Source organism: Delphinapterus leucas, chromosome 1, assembly GCF_059928025.1.
Source record: "Delphinapterus leucas isolate spDelLeu-1000000601 "Yukka" chromosome 1, BTC_Dleu_Yukka2, whole genome shotgun sequence".
NCBI classification, from domain to species: Eukaryota; Metazoa; Chordata; class Mammalia; order Artiodactyla; family Monodontidae; genus Delphinapterus; species Delphinapterus leucas.
Window position 1 is genome coordinate 115223454 of NC_143129.1, and position 20590 is coordinate 115244043.

At 35.5% G+C, this 20590-nt stretch overlaps 1 protein-coding gene across 1 annotated transcript in view; it reads left to right on the plus strand.

The window, feature by feature from the left end:
* COL24A1 (collagen type XXIV alpha 1 chain) overlaps positions 1-20590 on the plus strand; it is a 430389-nt gene that overhangs the window by 288703 nt on the left and 121096 nt on the right. The window contains exons 32-33 of the mRNA XM_022580934.3: positions 1883-1936; positions 18788-18841. Coding sequence (XP_022436642.2) covers positions 1883-1936; positions 18788-18841 — 108 coding nt within the window. The remainder of the gene's footprint in view (positions 1-1882; positions 1937-18787; positions 18842-20590) is intronic.

Genomic DNA, 20590 nt, shown 5'->3' on the forward strand with positions numbered 1-20590 from the left:
TGAACTCTTGCTGTATGTGCAATTGGTATACCAGGCACAGAGGGATCCCTTATATTGATCCCTTAATTTAGGAGTCTGGAGTACATGAGTAGCAGATGATTTTCATGATTGAAACATGGTCTTACTCCAATAGGAGTCCATGAGATTTTGCATATCTCCCTTTATCTAACCAGACAATCATATGTAACTAAACATAGCATTGATAATCATAACTTAGAATATTCTTTGTTCCTAGAAATATTGAATGCCTTTACTTCTAATGTAATATCATAATTTTTTAGATTTCAATTTTAAGATAAAATGGTAATTGTGATCTGCTGTATAATTGCGAAACTTCCCAAGGTCAGTAATGTAGAAGAGTAGAAGAAGCAAATTGCAAATAAACAAGGGCAGTATTTTATACATCATTAGTAGTCATCAGTGTCTGGCACACAGTACATGCTCAGTTAATCTTTAAATGGAAGGATCAAAGAGGACCTGCAATTTAATTTAGAGTTTTACATACCATTTTAGAATATACCCCCATATCTAAGACTAAATTTTATGGTACCATAGGTGACATGATGTAAAAATGGAGGAAAATAAAGAACATTGGAGAGGTCCAATTTGATCATTTCTGGTCATCTAGGTTCTGAGAGCTTTGTGCCTTCCCAGGTTATGAGGGCATAAGTCGTACTTATTAATACATCACAAGTATATTATTTTTGAAAAAAACTTTTTATATTGATATTAAAAGTATAAAAGAATCCGAATCTAAAATAATTCTGGATGACAAATATTTGTCACTGTATAGGAGTGGAGATTAAATATAAAGAATACAGGTAGATATAAAGAACCCTTACAACTCAACAATAAAATAATAAACAACACAATGAAAAAATGAGCAAAAGGACTTGAGTAAGCATTCCTCTAAAGGAGATATACAAACGGCCAATAAATATATGAATATATGCTCAGTATCACTAGTTATTAGGGAAATACAAACCGAAACTATATTGAGATACCACTTCCCATCCAGAATGACTATTATTAAACACACACACACACACCTATATATACAGAAAAAATAACCAGTGTTGGCAAGGATGTGGAGAAATGGGAATACTTGTGCTATGCTGGTGGGAATGTAAAATGGTGGAGCTGCTATAGAAAACAGTATGCCTAGCTCCTCTAACAGTTAAACATAGAATTATGTATAATCCATCAATTCCACTTCTTCGTATATACCCCAAAGAAGGGAAAGCAGGGATAAAAACAGATACTTGTACACCAACGTTTATAGGAGCATTAGTCACAGTATCCAAAGGGTAGAAAACCCCAAGTGTTCATTGATGATGAATGGATAAACAAAATGTGGTATATGCATACAAGGGAATATTATTCAACCTTGAAAAGGAAGGAAGTCTTGACACATGTTACAAATGGATGAATCTTGAAGACATCATGAAATAAGCCAGACACAGAAGAACAAATATTGTATGATTCCACTTATATAAGGTACTTAAAGTAGTCAAATTCATAGAGACAGAAAGTAGAGTCATGTGTTGCCAGGGGAAGAGGGTAGGGGATAGGGAGTTATTTAATAGGTACAGAGTTTCACTTTGGGAACATAAAAAGTTCTAAAAATAGGTGGTGGTGATGGTAGCACAACAATGTGAATATACTTAATGCCACAGTACTGTAAATTTACACATACTATACACTTAAAAATTGCTAAAGCGGTGAATTTTATTTTAGGCATATTTTGCCACAAAAGAAAAAACAAATAGAGGTAGACAGAAAAATTAGATAGGAGGATCTTGAGGGAAAGCTGAGGTAGGGAAACTGACTAAAACATTTTCAAGCATCACTTTTTCTTCAAGTTTTGCCTTTGTTTATTCAGGGTTTACAAGGACCCCCTGGGAGCACAGGAGACAGGGGATTTGCAGGAGAACCAGTAAGTTTATCTTCATGTGTTTTTAATTGTGTTTTTTTTTTTTGTATAATGTATTTTACCTGTCTGTTATTATTGCCCTGTTGTACTGTGGCTGGTATGTTTTGGAAATCAGCATGTGTCATGGGCACCTAATTATAAGAATGAATATTTTGCTGTGAATATAATTTTTAGTGCCTTCCTGGTTTCATAAAGTCAAATTTGGTTCTGTTTGCCTGGAACTGTTAAAACTTCGCATATTTCTATTTTCAGCAAAGATAATTATTAAATCTCAGAATTTTTTTCTGAATGGCTTGCTGTTCATATAATAATTATTACACTGCCCACCCACACACAAAATCACATTTATGAGGGCAACTCTATAACAAAAGACCATATAGAGAAGCCAGACTCTAACTGTAATGGGCCAAAATGTGGAAACTTGACAGAAATGCTGTTAGGCCAATAATTCAAAAAGAGTCGCGTCTTTCTCCCTCACTGGGGAAACCAGCGGTGGCGGCACGTTTGGAGGCTGAGCAGCTGAGCTGCGAGCCTGTCACTGGGAGGTCAGACAGACTGACTGCAGAGCCGACAGATGGACGGACAGCGGGGCAGCCAGACGGCTCGAGTCACCTCAAGTTTGCCATGAGCTGGGGCACAGATCTTTGGCCGTGTGGATGAAAGGCTCTTGGTGCTGCAACCAGGAGTCAGTGCTGTGCCTCTGAGGTGGGAGAGCCAACTTCAGGACACTGGACCACAAGAGACCTCCCAGCTCCACATAATATCAAACGGCAAGAATCTCCCAGAGATCTCTATCTCAACAGCAGCACCCAGCTTCACTCAGCGTCCAGCAAGCTACAGTGCTGGACACATATGGCAAACAACTAGCAAGACAGGAACACAACCACACCCATTGGCAGAGAGGCTGCCTCAAGTCATAATAAGTCCACAGACACCCCAAAACACACCACCAGACGTGGACCTGCCCACCAGAAAGACAAGATCCAGCCTCATCCACCAGAACACAGGCACTAGTCCTCTCCACCAGGAAGCCTACACAACCCACTGAACCAACTTTGGCCACTGGGGACAGACACCAAAAACAACGGGAACTATGAACCTGCAGCCTGCAAAAAGGAGACCCCAAACACAGTAAGATAAGCAAAAGCAGAAGACAGAAAAATACACAGCAGATGAAGGAGCAAGATAAAAACCCACCAGACCTAACAAATGAAGAGGAAATAGGAAGTCTACCTGAAAAAGAATTCAGAATAATGATAGTAAAGATGATCCAAAATCTTGGAAACAGAATAGACAAAATGCAAGAAACATTTAACAAGGACCTAGAAGAACTAAAGATGAAACAAGCAACAATGAACAACACAATAAATGAAATTAAAAATGCTCTAGATGGGATCAATAGCAGAATAACTGAGGCAGAAGAACGGATAAGTGACCTGGAAGATAAATTAGTGGAAATAACTACTGCAGAGCAGAATGAAGAAAAAAGAAGGAAAGGAACTGAGGGCAGTCTCAGAGACCTCTGGGACAACATTAAATGCACCAACATTCTAATTATAGGGGTTCCAGAAGAAGAAGAGAAAAAGAAAGGGACTGAGAAAATATTTGAAGAGATTATAGTTGAAAACTTCCCTAATATGGGAAACAAAATAGTTAATCAAGTCCAGGAAGCACAGAGAGTCCCATACAGGATAAATCCAAGGAGAAACACGCCAAGACACATATTAATCAAACTGTCAAAAATTAAATACAAAGAAAACATATTAAAAGCAGCAAGGGAAAAACAACAAATAACACACAAGGGAATCCCCATAAGGTTAACAGCTGATCTTTCAGCAGAAATTCTGCAAGACAGAAGGGACTGGCAGGACATATTTAAAGTGATGAAGGAGAGAAGCCTACAACCAAGATGACTCTACCCAGCAAGGATCTCATTCAGATTTGATGGAGAAATTAAAACCTTTACAGACAAGCAAAAGCTGAGAGAGTTCAGCTCCACCAAACCAGCTTTACAACAAATGCTATACGAACTTCTCTAGGCAAGAAACACAAGAGAAGGAAAAGACCTACAATAAGAAACCCAAAACAATTAAGAAAATGGGAATAGGAACATACATATCAATAATTACCTTAAATGTAAATGGACTAAATGCTCCCACCAAAAGACAGAGACTGGCTGAATGGATACAAAAACAAGACCCATATATCTGCTGTCTACAGGAGACCCACTTCAGACCTAGAGACACATACAGACTGAAAGTAAGGGGATGGAAAAAGATATTCCATGAAAATGGAAACCAAAAGAAAGCTGGAGTAGCAATACTCATATCAGACAAGATAGACTTTAAAATAAAGACTATTAGAAGAGACCAAGAAGGACACTACATAATGATCAAGTGATCGATCCAAGAAGAAGATATAACAATTGTAAATATTTATGCACCCAACATAGGAGCACCTCATACATAAGGCAAATGCTAACAGCCATAAAAGGGGAAATCGACAGTAACATATTCATAGTAGGGGACTTTAACACCCCACTTTCACCAATGGACAGATCATCCAAAATGAAAATAAATAAGGAAACACAAGCTTTAAATGATACATTAAACAAGATGGACGTAATTGATATTTATAGGACATTCCATCCAAAAGCAACAGAATACACATTTTTCTCAAGTGCTCATGGAACATTCTCCAGGATACATCATATCTTGGGTCACAAGTCAAGCCTTGGTAAATTTAAGAAAATTGAAATTGTATCAAGTATCTTTTCTGACCACAACACTATGAGACTAGATATCAATTATAGGAAAAGATCTGTAAAAAATACAAACACATGGAGGCTAAACAATACACTACTTAATAACGAAGTGATCACTGAAGAAATCAAAGAGGAAATTTAAAAAATACCTAGAAACAAATGACAATGGAGACACGACGACCCAAAACCTATGGGATGCAGCAAAAGCAGTTCTAAGAGAGAAGTTTATAGCAATACAGTCCTAACTTAAGAAACAGGAAACATCTCGAATAAACAATCTAACCTTGAACCTAAAGCAATTAGAGAAAGAAGAACAAAGAAACCCCAAAGTTAGCAGAAGGAAAGAAATCATAAAGATCAGATCAGAAATAAATGAAAAAGAAATGAAGGAAACGATAGCAAAGATCAATAAAACTAAAAGCTGGTTCTTTGAGAAGATAAACAAAATTGATAAACCACTGGCCAGACTCATCAAGAAAAAAAGGGAGAAGACTCAAATCAACAGAATTAGAAATGAAAAAGGAGAAGTAACAACTGACACTGCAGAAATACAAAAGATCATGAGAGATTACTACAAGCAACTCTATACCAATAAAATGGACAACCTGGAAGAAATGGACAAATTCTTAGAAATGCACAACCTGCCAAGACTGAAACAGAAAGAAACAGAAAATATGAACCAAAATATGAGACCAATCACAAGCACTGAAATTCAAACTGTGATTAAAAATCTTCCAAAAAACAAAAGCCCAGGACCATATGGCTTCACAGGCGAATTCTATCAAACATTTAGAGAAGAGCTAACACATACCCTTCACAATTTCTTCCAAAATATAGCAGAGGGAGGAACACTCCCAAACTCATTCTACGAAACCATCATCACCCTGATACCAAAACCAGACAAGGATGTCACAAAGAAAGAAAACTACAGGCCAATATCACTGATGAACATAGATGCAAAAATCCTCAACAAAATACTAGCAAACAGAATCCAAAAACACATTAAAAGGATCATACACCATGATCAAGTGGCGTTTATCCCAGGAATGCAAGGATTCTTCAGTATACGCAAATCAATCAACGTGATACACCGTATTAACAAATTGAAGGAGAAAAACCATATGATCATTTCAATAGATGCAGAGAAAGCTTTCGACAAAATTCAACACCCATTTATGATAAAAACGCTGCAGGAAGTAGGCATAGAGGGAACTTTCCTCAACATAATAAAGGCCATGTATGACAAACCCACAGCCAACATCATCCTCAATGGTGAAAAACTGAAATCATTTCCACTAAGATCAGGAACAAGACAAAGTTGCCCACTCTCACCACTCTTATTCAACATAGTTTTGGAAGTTTTAGCCACAGCAATCAGAGAAGAAAAGGAAATAAAAGGAATCCAAATCGGAAAAGAAGAAGTAAAACTGTCACTGTTTGCAGATGACATGATACTCTACATAGAGAATCCTAAAGATGCTACCAGAAAACTACTAGAGCTAATCAATGAATTTGGTAAAGTTGCAGGATATAAAATTAATGCACAGAAATCTCTGGCATTCCTATACTGTAATGATGAAAAATCTGAAAGTGAAATCAGGAAAACATTCCCATTTACCATTGCAACAAAAAGAATAAAATATCTAGGAATAAACCTACCTAAGGAGACAAAAGACCTGTATGCAGAAAATTATAAGACACTGATGAAAGAAATTAGAGATGATTGAAATAGATGGATAGATATACCATGTTCTTGGATTGGAAGAATCAACATTGTGAAAATGACTCTACTACCCAAAGCAATCTACAGATTCAATGCAATCCCTATCAAACTACCACTGCCATTTTTCACAGAACTAGAACAAAAAATTTCACAATTTGTATGGAAACACAAAAGACCCCGAATAGCCAAAGAATCTTGAGAACGAAAAAAGGAGCTGGAGGAATCAGGCTCCCTGACTTCAGACTATACTACAAAGCTACAGTAATCAAGACAGTATGGTACTGGCACAAAAACAGAAAGATAGATCAATGGAACAGGATAGAAAGCCCAGAGATAAACCCACGCACATATGGACACCTTATCTTTGATAAAGGTGGCAGGAATGTACAGTGGAGAAAGGACAGCCTCTTCAATAAGTGGTGCTGGGAAAACTGGACAGGTACATGTAAAAGTATGAGATTAGATCACTCCCTAACACCATACACAAAAATAAGCTCAAAATGGATTAAAGACCTAAATGTAAGGCCAGAAACTATCAAACTCTTAGATGAAAATATAGGCAGAACACTCTGTGACATAAATCGCAGCAAGACCGTTTTTGACCCACCTCCTAGAGAAATGGACATAAAAACAAAAGTAAACAAGTGGGACCTAATGAAACTTAAAATCTTTTGCAAAGCAAAGGAAACCATAAACAAGACCAAACGACAACCCTCAGAATGGGAGAAAATATTTGCAAACGAAGCAACTGACAAAGGATTAATCTCCACAATTTATAAGCAGCTCATGCAGCTCAATAACAAAAAAACAAACAACCCAATCCAAAAATGGGCAGAAGACCTAAATAGACATTTCTCCAAAGAAGATATACAGATTGCCAACAAACACATGAAAGAATGCTCAACATCATTAATCATTAGGGAAATGCAAATCAAAACTACAATGAAATATCATCTCACACCGGTCAGAATGGCCATCATCAAAAAATCTAGAAACAATAAATGCTGGAGAGGGTGTGGAGAAAACGGAACACTCTTGCACTGCTAGTTGGAATGTGAATTGGTACAGCCACTATGGAGAGCAGTATGGAGGTTCCTTAAAAAACTAAAAATAGAACTACGATATGACCCAGCAATCCCACTACTGGGCATATACCCTGAGAAAACCATAATTCAAAAAGACTCATGTAGGGGCTTCCCTGGTGGCACAGTGGTTGAGAGTCCGCCTGCTGATGCAGGGGACACGGGTTCGTGCCCCAGTCCGGGAAGATCCCACATGCCACAGAGCAGCTGGGCCCGTGAGCCATGGCCGCTGAGCCTGCATGTCTGGAGCCTGTGCTCCACAACGGGAGAGGGCACAACAGTGAGAGGCCCGCGTACCGCAAAAAAAAAGAGTCATGTAGCAAAATGTTCATTGCAGCTCTATTTACAATAGCCAAGATATTGAAACAACTTAAGTGTCCATCATCGGATGAATGGATAAAGAAGATGTGGCACATATATACAATGGAATATTACTCAGCCATAAAAAGAAATGAAATTGAGTTATTTGTAGTGAGGTGGATGGACCTAGAGTCTGTCATACAGAGTGAAGTAAGTCAGAAAGAGAAAGACAAATACCATATGCTATCACATATATATGGAATTAAAAAAAAATGTCATGAAGAACCTAGGGGTAAGACGGGAATAAAGACACAGACCTACTAGAGAATGGACTTGAGGATATGGGGAGGGGGAAGGGTAAGCTGTGACAAAGTGAGAGAGTGGCATGGACGTATATACACTACCAAACGTAAAATAGATAGCTAGTGAGAAGCAGCCGTATAACACAGGGAGATCAGCTCGGTGCTTTGTGACCACCTGGATGGGTGGGATAGGGAGGGAGGGAGGGAGACGCAAGAGGGAGGAGATATGGGAACATATGTATATGTATAACTGATTCATTTTGTTATAAAGCAGAAACTAACACACCATTGTAAAGCAATTATACTCCAATAAAGATGTAAAAAAAGTTATTATATAATTTAGACAGTAAAAATATAAATTAAAAAAAAGAATTCAGAAAGTCACATCACCATTTCATAAATCTGACTCAGTTATAGAGTTTCCATGGAAAATGAATTGTGAAAATGAAATACCTTGCCATGCCTTATCTCTCACAATATATTCTTTATTGCCTATGAAGCCATTCTTCTGGCTAATAGTGTCAGATGTAATGTGCAGTAACATGCTTCTAAGATTTGCACTACAAATTGTCTTTCAAACTACTGGGTTGATCTTATCCATCAGTTGACACAAAAGTTTATAGGTGGTTTCTGCATAATTCATTTAGCTAGTAGGAAGTAGAAAATTCTAACAAAGAGCTCTTCTTACCAAACTGTGTTCATTTCCTCCTTTACATATTTAACCTATGGTATAAGCTCTCCAAACAGTAGTAAACGCTTGCCTATGGGTGTAATTTTTCCAAATATAGTATCTTAAATGTGGTGTTGATTTTATCAAACTAAGTTCTTCTCAGTGTTCTCTGTTTTGTATCTCTTAACCTACCATCCTAATTCTAATATTCATTTGATCATAAATCATGCAAATCTCTAAATACTTCTTTCTTCTAAAGAGTCTGTAGCTCCTTGAAGTCAGAGACCATTTTTTGCACCTTTACAGTCCTCTTTCCTGGTATAATGTCTGGCATGTTATATCTACCTGATGCATATTTGTTAAACAGCATTAACCAAAGATCATTTAGCCAAAGGTGTAATCATTCAGCCAGTAATATTAGATGAAGTGAAATGGAATTAAATCTAATTTTAAGAGAGAACACATTTAAGTCAAGATAAGTGTATCAACAGGGCTATGGCAACAGCACAGACAGTATCTTAGGCTTTATACAAGCAAAGATTTATTGTTGTAGTAATAAACGACTGAAATGGCTTAATAGCATCTAAAAATTGACATTCAGGTCACAGGGTCAGTGGGTCTGTTAAATAAAATAGAAATGAATTCGTAATGGATATAATGGGCTTTGTTTCACATATTTGAGCTACTTAGTTAGATCTGAGAAAATATATAACAAAGAAACTGTCCTAATCTGGGGTTAGGGAAACTTCCAGAGGAGGAGCATCTGAGTTGTGATCTGAAGGATGAACAGTAGTTACTTAAGCAAATATGGAGAAAAGTCATTCCAGAGAGAAGTCGTGAACTGGGAGACAACCCTACTTATTTATTTAAAGATCTAAAAGAAGGCCAGCATGGTGTGGCACAGAGAGCCAGGTGGGAAGTGAGTGCAAGATGAGGATGGAAAGGGAGGGAGGGGACAAAACGCATGCAGCTCAGTAAGCCCTACTCCCAAATATTTGTATTTTTATCCTAAGAACAAAGGGGTGTCACTGAAGGGATAAGGCTAGGTTTATGATCATATTACTGTTCTGTAAAGATCGCTCAAACCAAATTGGAAGGGACTAAGAATGGACAAGAATAGCTTTGTGCAGCACCAGTCTGGATAAGAGATAGTAGAACTGTTTATGATTAGCAGAAAGAAAGAGTAGATAGATGTAAAATATTCAGAAGGAGATAAAATCAACAGGAAATAGATATGCTATATGTGAAGTATGATTCCTAAGGTTGTGGCTTGAAGAATTAATGAGATAATGATATAACTCACTGAAAATGAGAATACCAGCAGAAATTTATGTTTGAAAATGGAAGATTATAAGTCAGTTTAGCTATGTTGAATTTGAGGTGCCTTTGAGAACTGTGAAGATGGCAGTTGGATGTGGAGCTCAAAGCAGAATAATATCCTGAAATTTAAAATATTGGAGCCATTGGTCTAGGGGAAAAGTATAGGAAAGAGAAAAGAACAGGATCTAAGGCTGAATTTTGAAGAAATGCTACATATGATAAATGTTGGTAGAAGAGGATGGAACTGCAGAGATGACTGAAAGAGGTAAGAGGAAAATCAGGTATATAAGTTTGAAGTTCAGCCCCAACCATAACGTACCTTAAAATCTTCATGACAATCTTAAATTCCTTTAGAAGTATGTAAGCAAAAATATATATCTAGATCAAACCAGAAGTATAATTGACATGCTAAAATAAGAGAGAAAATGGAATCAATTAAAAGTCTTAATTTTCAAAAGAGTGGGATAGCTAAAATGGGCAAAGATGTACTAATACTAACCAAAGGAAAGCTGGAGTAGTTATATTAATTTCCAACAAAATAGACTTCAGATCAAGAACAATTATCAGGGATAAAGAGGGACATTACATAGTGATAAGTGTATCAATTCTCCAAAGACATAATAATGCATCTTAAAGTGCTTAAAGTGTATGCATCTAACAACAGAGCATCAAATTATATGAGGCAAAAGCTGATAGAACTCCAAGGATAAATAGACAAATTTACTATTTCATTTGGAGATACTTATCTACCAGTAATTGAGAGATCCAGCAGGCAGATAATCAGTAAAATTATAGTTGAAGTGAACACCACCATCAGGACACTGGATCTAATTGACATTTATAGACTGCTTAATCCAGTAACAGCAGAATATACATTCTTTTCAAGTTCACATGGAATATTCACCAAGACAGACTGCGTTCTGGGTCATAAAACACACCTTAACAAATTTCAAAGAAAAGATATCATACAAAATACGCTCTTAGTCCATAATGGAATTAAACTATAAATCAATAAGAGAAACATAACTGGAAAATCTCAAACTATTTTGAGATTAAACTACACACTTCTGAATAACAATTGTTCAAAGAAGACATCTCAAGAAATTTTAAAAATATTTTGAACTAAATGAAAGTGGAAATACAACTTATCGGACTTTGTGGGATGCAGTGAAAGCAGTGCATAGAGGGAAATTTATAGTATTGAATGCATATACTAGAAAGGAAGAAAGATCTAAAATCAATAACAAGCTTCTACCTTAGGAGACCAGAAAAAGAAGAGAAAATTAAATACAAAATGAGCAGAAGAAAGTAAATGATAAAAATCAGAGCAGAAATCAATTAAAATAAAAACAGGAAAAATAGAGAAAATCAATGAACCAAAAAACTTATTTTTTTAAAAGATCAATAAAATTGGTCAAACCCCCTAGCCAGGATCATCAAGAATAAAAAAAAGAGAGAAGACACAAATTACTAATATTAGAAATGGAAGAGGGACCTTCACTACTGATCCCATGGACATTAAAAAAGGCAATAAAGGAATACTATGAATAATTCATTCTCACAAATTTGATAACCTAGATGAAATGGACAAATTCCTTGAAAGATGTAATCTACCAAAACTCACACAAGGAAAATTTGATAATCTGAATAGGCTTCTATTCATTAAAGAAATTGAGTCAACGATTAATAACCTTCCAAAACAGAAAGCAGCAGGCCCAGATGGTCTTACTGGTGAATACTACCAGAGATTTAAGGAACAAAATGATACCCATTTTCTACAATCTATTCCAGAAAATAGAAACAGAAGAAATACTTCCTAACTCATTCTGTGAGGCCAGCATTACCCTAATACCAAAACCAGACAAAGCTATTACAAGAAAAGAAAACTACAGACCAGTATCTCTCATGAACATATATTTTTAAATCTTCCACAAAATATTAACAAATTGAATCCACTAATATATAAAGATAATTATACACCATAACCAACTGGGATTTATCCGAGGTATGTAAGGCTGGTTCAACCTTCAAAAATCAATTAGTATAATCCATTACTTTAACAAACTAAAAAAGAAATTATATAAAATAGGTGCAGAAAAATAATTTTACAAAATACAATACCCATCTATGATAAAAATTCACAGTAAACTAGGAGGAAAGGGGAACGTCCTCAGCTTTATGAAGAATATATTTTAACAGGCTTATAGCTAACATCTTACTTAATGATGAAATGCTAGGTGCTTTTCCCCTAAGAACAGGGAAACAAGGAAAGGATGTCCCTCTTTTTTTAAACTCCTGTTCAGCATTGGGCTGGAAGTCCTAACTAATGCAATGAAACAAGAAAAGAAAAGAAAAAAGACTGGGAAATAAGATATAAAATTGTCTTTTTTGCAGATGACACAGTTGTCTATAAAGAAAAGCCCAAAGAATTAATTAAAAAGACCAACAACCAGTCACTTTCCTACATACCAGCAATAAACAATTGGAATTTGAAATTTAAAGTACAGTACCATTTACATCAGCATCAAAAAAAAGGCATAAATCTAAAAAATATATGCAAGATCTATTTGAGGAAAACTACAAAGCTCTGATCAAAGAAGATTTAGTAAATGGAGAGATATTCCTTGTTCATGGATAGGAAGACCCATTGTTAGGATGTCAGTTCTTCACAACTTGATTACAGATTTAATGCAATTCCAGTCAAAATCCTAGTGAGCTACTTTGTGGATACTGACAAACAGATACTAAAGTTCATATGGAAAGGCAAGAGACCCAGAATAGCCAAAATAATATTGAAGTCAGAAGACTGGAACTACCAAACTTAAAGATTTACTATAAAGCTGCAGTAATCAAGACAGTGTAGTATTGAAAAAAGATAATTGGAACAAAATGGTAAGCTCAGAAGTAGAACTCCACAAATATAGTCAATTGGTCTTTGACAAAGAACATGGGCAATTCAATGGATAGTCTTTTCAACAATGGTACTAGAACAGCTGGATATCCACAAGCAAAAAAATGGATTTAGACAAATACTATACATCTTTAACAAAAATTAACTCAAAATTAATCATAGACCTAAATGTAAAATGCATAACTGTGAAACTCCTAGAAGATAACAGAGGAGAAAACTTCAATGACTTTGGATTTGGCAATGGTTTTTAGATACAACAAAACAAAAGCATGATCCATGAATGAAAAATTTGGTAGGTTGTACTTCATTAAAGTGAAAAAACTTCTGCTCCATGACATGTTCAGAGAATGAAGACATGCCATTACTGGGAGAAAATAATTGCAAAACATATCTGCTAAAGGACTTGTATCCAAAATATAGAAAGAACTCTTAAGAGTCAACGATAAGAGAAACAATCCAATTAAAAAGTGGGCAAAAGATTTGAAGACACCATACCAAATAAGATGTACAGGTGGCAAAGAAGCATATTAAGATATTCACATCATATGTCATTAGAGAATTGCAAACTAAAACAACAATGACATTCCATTACACACCTGTAGGAATGGTTAAAATCCAAAACATTGACAATACCAAATGCTAGCAAAGATGTGGAGCAACAGGAGTTCTCATTCATTGTTGGTGGAAAGCAGCTTTGGAACACAGTTTGGCAGTTTCTTACAAAGCTAAACATACTCTTACCATGTGATTCAGCAGTCATGCTCCTTGGTGTTTACTGAAATGAGTGTAAATCTTATGTCTATATAAAACCTGCACATGAATGTTTATAGCAGCTTTATTCATAGTTGCTAAAAATTGGAATCAACCAATAATATCCTTCAAAAGTTAAATGGATAAACAAACTGTGGTACATCCATACAGTGGACTATTATTCAGCAATAAAGAGAAATGAGCTATTAGGCCACAAAAAGACATAGAGTAACCTTTAAATACACCCCACTAAATGAAAAAAAAAGCCAATCTGAAAAATCTAAATACCATATGATTCTGACTATGTGACATTCTGAAAAAGGCAAAACTATAGAGACAGTAAAGAACAGTGCTTGCCAGGGATTGGGGGAAGGGGACAAAGGATGAATCAGTGAAGGACAGGTGAATTTTAGGGCAGTGAAACTATTTTGTATGATACTGTAAAAGTGGATACATGATATTATACATTTCTCAAAACTCAGAACTGTACAGCACAGAGTGAACCCTAGGGTAAACTATGGACTTTAGTTAGTATTAGTGTCAATATTGGTTCATCAATTGCAACAAATCTACCATACCAATGTAAGATGTTAATAGTAGGGGAAACTGGGCAGGGGTAGTATATAGGAACTCTCTGTACTTTCTGTTCAATTTTTCTGTAAACCTAAAACTTCTTTAAGAAATAAAGTCTGTTAACTAAAACAAAATATTCTAGTAAAGTCAAGCATAATTCTGTAATATGGTAGTGTATCTATCTTGTGTCTGTGTCCAACCTACTAGGAAACACTGATATATGCTTAGGAACAACAAGATAAGATTACCAACTGTCACTATATCATCTAACATTATTTTAAAAGTTTTAGCTACTGTAGTGGGATATGATGCACAAATCATCATATAAGGAAATGAAAGCATTGTTATTTAGAGAAAATATAAACAAACCCAAAAGACTTATAAAACCCAAAGACAATTCTATTTTTTCAACTACTGATAGAGAGTAATATAACAGCAATACATATAATAAACAGTTTTTAAAAATCAGTTTCCCTACATACAAGTAATTAGCAGAAAATATAATAGGAAAAAGATTCCACTCAAGATAGAAACAGAACATAATAATTAAGAATAACCTTAGCGAGAATTAGATGGGACACTTACGAAGAAAATTTTGAAAATTTACTGAGACTTAGAAACTGACTTAAGCAGAAAGGCAATTTATCATCTAAACAGAAGACTGATTATTTTTTAGACTAATGAATTAGGTGTAATCCAATCCCATTCAAAATTCTCATTACCCATTATAAATTAGGTGTGGGATTTAATTATTCTCAGTATAGCTTATAAGAATGAGCAGGTGAAATAGCTTAATATTTTAAGAAGAGGAAGACTACTGCTACTAGATATTAAAATAAATAATAAAGACAGAATAATCCCTGTGACATTGATCCATCTAGATTTACAGACGTGGGACAAAAAAAAAGGTAGCTTTTCAATAACCAAGAATATGAAAGAATTTAATATTGATAGGGACAACATTACACATCAGTAGGGAAGATAAGAATTAAAAATGATGCTAGAATAATTGCATCACCCTTTCTAATCAGTTCAACAAATGTTTGTTGAGTGCTTACTATATATTAAGGACTGTGCTGGATTCTAAGGGGCTTATTGTTAAACCATGAAGAGTTTACAGTTAGTAGAGATATAGGTAACACGGTAAAAAATCATTTCAACATATTAGGATAAATGCTAAAATAGAGATTAATTTACGGTCCTAAATGAGCACAAAGGAGATACACTTAGCCCAAGCTGGGTTTCCCAGAAGACTTGACTTAGGAAATGACACTTGGTCTGAATAATGGATAAATTAGTAACCAGGTAAACAGGGTAGAAAGAGCACTCCAGGTGAATGGAACAGTATGAGGAAAGACATGGAGGCATGAAACAGCCTGATATTTTCAGGGGACTTTAATCTGTTGCATTCACTAGAGCGTAAAGTGAAAAGTAGGAAGTGTTGCTATTTGGTTAAAAGAGTTTATTTTGATACTCACCTCACACAGTACATCAAAACAATGGTTTAAATGGATAAGTATTTTAAAACCATAAGTAACAAAAGAGTAGGTGAAAATTTTTAATGGGAATAGATGTTTTAAACTGAAATATGGTAGAAAAAGCCATAAAAGACTGGACAGGTTTAACTACATACAAATTTTAAACTTCTCCCATTCAGATTTTTTAAAAAACACTAAAAGATTTAAGGAGCTACATTAAATGTTAAGTGGGTCAAGTGGTTATTTTGGGTCATTTTTATTTTTATTTATTATTTTTTTTTGCGGTACGCGGGCCTCTTACTGTTGTGGCCTCTCCCATTGCGGAGCACAGGCTCCGGACGCGCAGGCTTAGCGGCCATGGCTCACGGGCCCAGGCGCTCCGCGGCACGTGGGATCTTCCCGGACCGGCACACGAACCCGTGTCCCCTGCATCGGCAGGCGGGCTCTCAACCACTGCACCACCAGGGAAGCCCCATTTTTACTTTTATCTATTTCCATGTGTTCTACAGTGAGCTTATTTAGGGGTTAAAAGTTATCTTTAACATTATGTTTTTAAAATACAATGACAAACCACAAACTGGGCAGATGTTAGCAGTAAAATAGGGCAGAAAAAAGTTAATGTCTGCAACACATAAAGAACTCTACAAATTTTTTTTAAATGACCCCCAAAATACATGGGCAAAGGACATGATCAAGCAACATGTAGAATATTGCAGGTAGCTGATAAATAACAAAAAGAATATTCAGCCTCACTGGTAGTCAAGCATATATACATTTTAAGATACCAGATTGTCCATCAAATTAATGAAGAATTTAAAAAATAATATTCTGTGCTAGGATGAATTTAATGAAATAGATTCTAATTTTATACATTGTTTGTAGAATGTTAATTATTGCAGCCTTTCTGGAAATTGACTTCACTTTATGACCAAATAGCACTACATTTCATACTCTATTCCAGGGGTGGAAATGCACAATGCATACAAAGACTACTGCACAAAGATGTTTCTCTCAGTCTGTTTATAATAGGGTAAAACTACATTCTGAAGAGAATCCATGAATTTTAAAATATTATACATAATATTTAATAAGCCATAATTGAAAAACATTAGTGACCTCTTAATACCTTTAATGGCTGTGCTATTCAGTAGGGACAACATATGTGATGCTTACATACCAACCTTATAATTCTATTATTCATATACTTATCTCAACTATTCGGCAGTGTCATCTGATGTTACAGACGTTAACATTCACTTATAGTCTAATATGCATATAATAAATCCTATAAAGCAAAATTTTACTGTAAAGAAGACTTATAAACAATATAAATGTCTAGCATTAAGAAAATGATTAAATTATGGTACTGCAGAATGTTAGATGGAATATAATATTATGTAGCCATTGAACAATTTTGTTATGAAATATTTACAGTAACTTGGTAAAATATTTATATTTCAAATAGAATCTTAAACATAAAACAGATATAGTTAGGGGCTTCCCTGGTGGCACAGTGGTTAGGAGTCTGCCTGCCAATGCAGGGGACGCGGGTTCAAGCGCTGGTCCAGGAGGATCCCACATGCTGCGGAGCAAATGGGCCTGTACGCTGCAGCTACTGAGCCTGCGCTCTAGAACCCGCGAGCCACGACTGCTGAGGCCCGTGCACCTGGAGCCTGTGCGCCTGGAGCCCGTGCTCTGCAACAAGAGAAGCCACCACAATAAGAAGCCCATGCACCACAACGAAGAGTGGCCCTTGTTCACCACAACTAGAGAAAAGCCTGAGCGCAGCAACAAAGACCCAACACAGCCAAAAATAAAATTAATTAATTAAAAGAAAACAGATAAGTTTTATAAGTATGCTCCCACAAAAGAACTAGAAGGAAATATGCAAGTATATTTACAGTGTCATCTCTGTATGGTAGGATTATGGATTATTTACTTAATCTGGGGTTTTTTGTACTTTCAATACTTTTCAAATATTTTTAAATGAACATTAATGTAACAACTTAGAAAAAGTTTAAAATAACCAGCCATACCACAATTTTTCCCCATTAACACATTTTTTTTTAAGTGAGGTGTTCACAAATTGTGTTGGAGTACAAACTCATAGAATTTTAACTATCTTGTTATATTCTGAATCTTAAAAAAAACACCTTTATACTGTCTTTCCAGAAAGACCAAAATATTCAAACAGCTTCTTTAGATGGCTGGGCAAATAGCATTAAATTTTAGTTTCTAAATAAGTGTTAATCTATCTAGAGTAATTCTAGACAGTTAAATGGGTTCACACACTAAGATCCTTTAGGTTTAGCAATTTAATGTTCAGGCCATAAGCTAATTATTCAGTGTTTGTTTACTTATAATTACACTATTCAGTATTACAGGGGAAAAGATTTCCGTAAAGGTCCCACATACATTTTATTGCACCTTAGTGATTATCCCATGTAAACATTGTTACATTTATTCATATGAAACAGAGGAATTGTTCAATTGGACTCACTACTATGATAAAGTATGACATTAAGCAAACTCAAGCATATTTTTATTGCATTGGAAACCATATATTTGCTTCTTTAAAAATGCTGTTTTGTTTGTCATATGTTTTTCAGGAATATTAAGTGGATCTATAATTGTCCTACCCATTAAATAAGATAGCTCTGAAAGCCCTTAGCGCTCTATTTCATAATTATTAGATGCTTGATAAATGTTTATTGAATGAATGAGTGAATTAGGGAATGAAAGAATGAAAGGCACCATCCTTTCTTTGCTTTCCCTTTCTTTTGAATCCAAACAAAGCTTAATATTAGTAACAAAAAAAAGATGAATCAACTAAAGATTTAATTTTGTTTATACAGAGAGTAAAGTGATACATTGATAAATGTATTATGCGTTATATTACATATGATATAATTATATGCATATGTTAATTGTAATATAGAGTACATTTTAATTCTCACATCCTAAATTTTGTTTTAATATAGGGACCACGAGGACTGCAAGGTGATGCTGGACCTCCTGGAGAAATGGGTGCTGAGGTAATTTTTCTTGGGGCTCTTTCTTGTTAGTTCATCAATACTCAATACTTTTTGTAAGACTCCTCTTAAGGTTAAGTTGATATCTTAGGTATATATATTTTGAAGAATAATTTTATAGTGTTTTGTTTCATATTCAGGAAATAAAACCTAAAATTCTGTTAAAACCAGGGATGACTGTTGTATGAACCTAATTTTATGCATATAAAATTCCCTTAACAGTTCATTTAAATGACAGAACAAAAAGTGAATAAAACTTTCCCTTCACTGATTGAGAGTTAACTTTGATAACCCTTCACTCCATTATAGAAGAATATTGAAAAGTGACTCTTATTCAAGATATGTTTTAGAATAATAAACCATACTTGTTATAATTATAAAATCCAATTCATTTCTTTTGTTTGTTAACTTTAGCGCTAAAAAATTAGGCATAAATTCTCTCCTCCCTTGGCTTCTGTGAAACTGCTCCCTCTTGATTCTGCTTTTTACCTTCTGATTAGCCTCAGTCTTGATGGGAAGCTGTCCTTCCTCTTCCTCAGCTTACAATCATATTATCACATAGACTTTAATTACCAGTATTATTCTGATAGCTCTAGCTTGATAGCTCTAACTCATGCCTCTCTCCTTGGGGCTCCAGTTATTGATTTCCTGTTGTCTTTTATGTATGCACCTAGGTATCCCACAAACATCTCAAATTCAAAATATCTAAACCAAACCCATCGCTTTCCCACTGTTATTCCTCTTTTTATTCTCATCTCACTGAAAGATATCCCTTATGCCCAGTAACCCCAAACTGAGAGTCATCCTAGACTCCCCTTCCTTCAATCAGCTCTTTTCCCTTTGAATAATCTCCCACTAATGTCTCACCTCCATCCTTTCCTTTCCGTCCCCATTGCCGGTGCTCCAGTCCTCTGCTCTAATTCCATGTCTCCTCCAACTGCCATTATTCCTTAGCTACTTGTGGCCAGTTTACCTTTGTCATATCATTCTTGTCCTTGAAATTTTTCAATGGCTCTCATAGCCTTTAATAAAATGCCAATTTCTTAAGATGATAATGTTCTGCATTGTCTAATGTCTGCAGACCTTTTCAACCACATTCCAATAGAACTTTTCTCCTCCTCTAATTCCACGATTATGCCATGCTTTCTTGCTGTGTACTGTGTATCCACTGGGAGTCCAAGGGTGGCTGAGATATGGTCCCTGACTCCTTTAGCAGTTTATAATCTATTCCAGAAGATAATCATGTAAAAGCTCATTATACTTCTGTTAGACCCAATGATGGAGACATTCACAGGGCATTATAAGAGTACAGCAATGGGTATGTAACCTTACCTGGATAAGGGGAAAAAGAAGACTTGTCTGTGTTGAGGCAGCGGGAGGGTAATGAGTTTTAAGGAATGAGTATGAGTTAGCCATATGAAAAGAGGGAATAAGGATATGGCGATTCCAGAAAAAGGGGTAGTATGAGTAGAAACATGCAAACATGAGGCCGTATGGATTCTTTGATGTTTAAAGTCAAAACAAGGAGTGATGATAGACGAAATTACAGAGAAATGGTTAGATCAAACGAAAAATCTTATATACTCTGTTAAGAAGCTTGAACTTTTCATCTTACGGGCTACAGTAAGTCATTGTGAGGTAGGCATAGGGCAGTGATAAAGTCAGATTTGTATTTTTGGAAGATCATTTTAGCAGTCTCAGGGAAGATGTATTTGAGAAGACAAGAGTGCAGACATATATACCTTCTAAAAA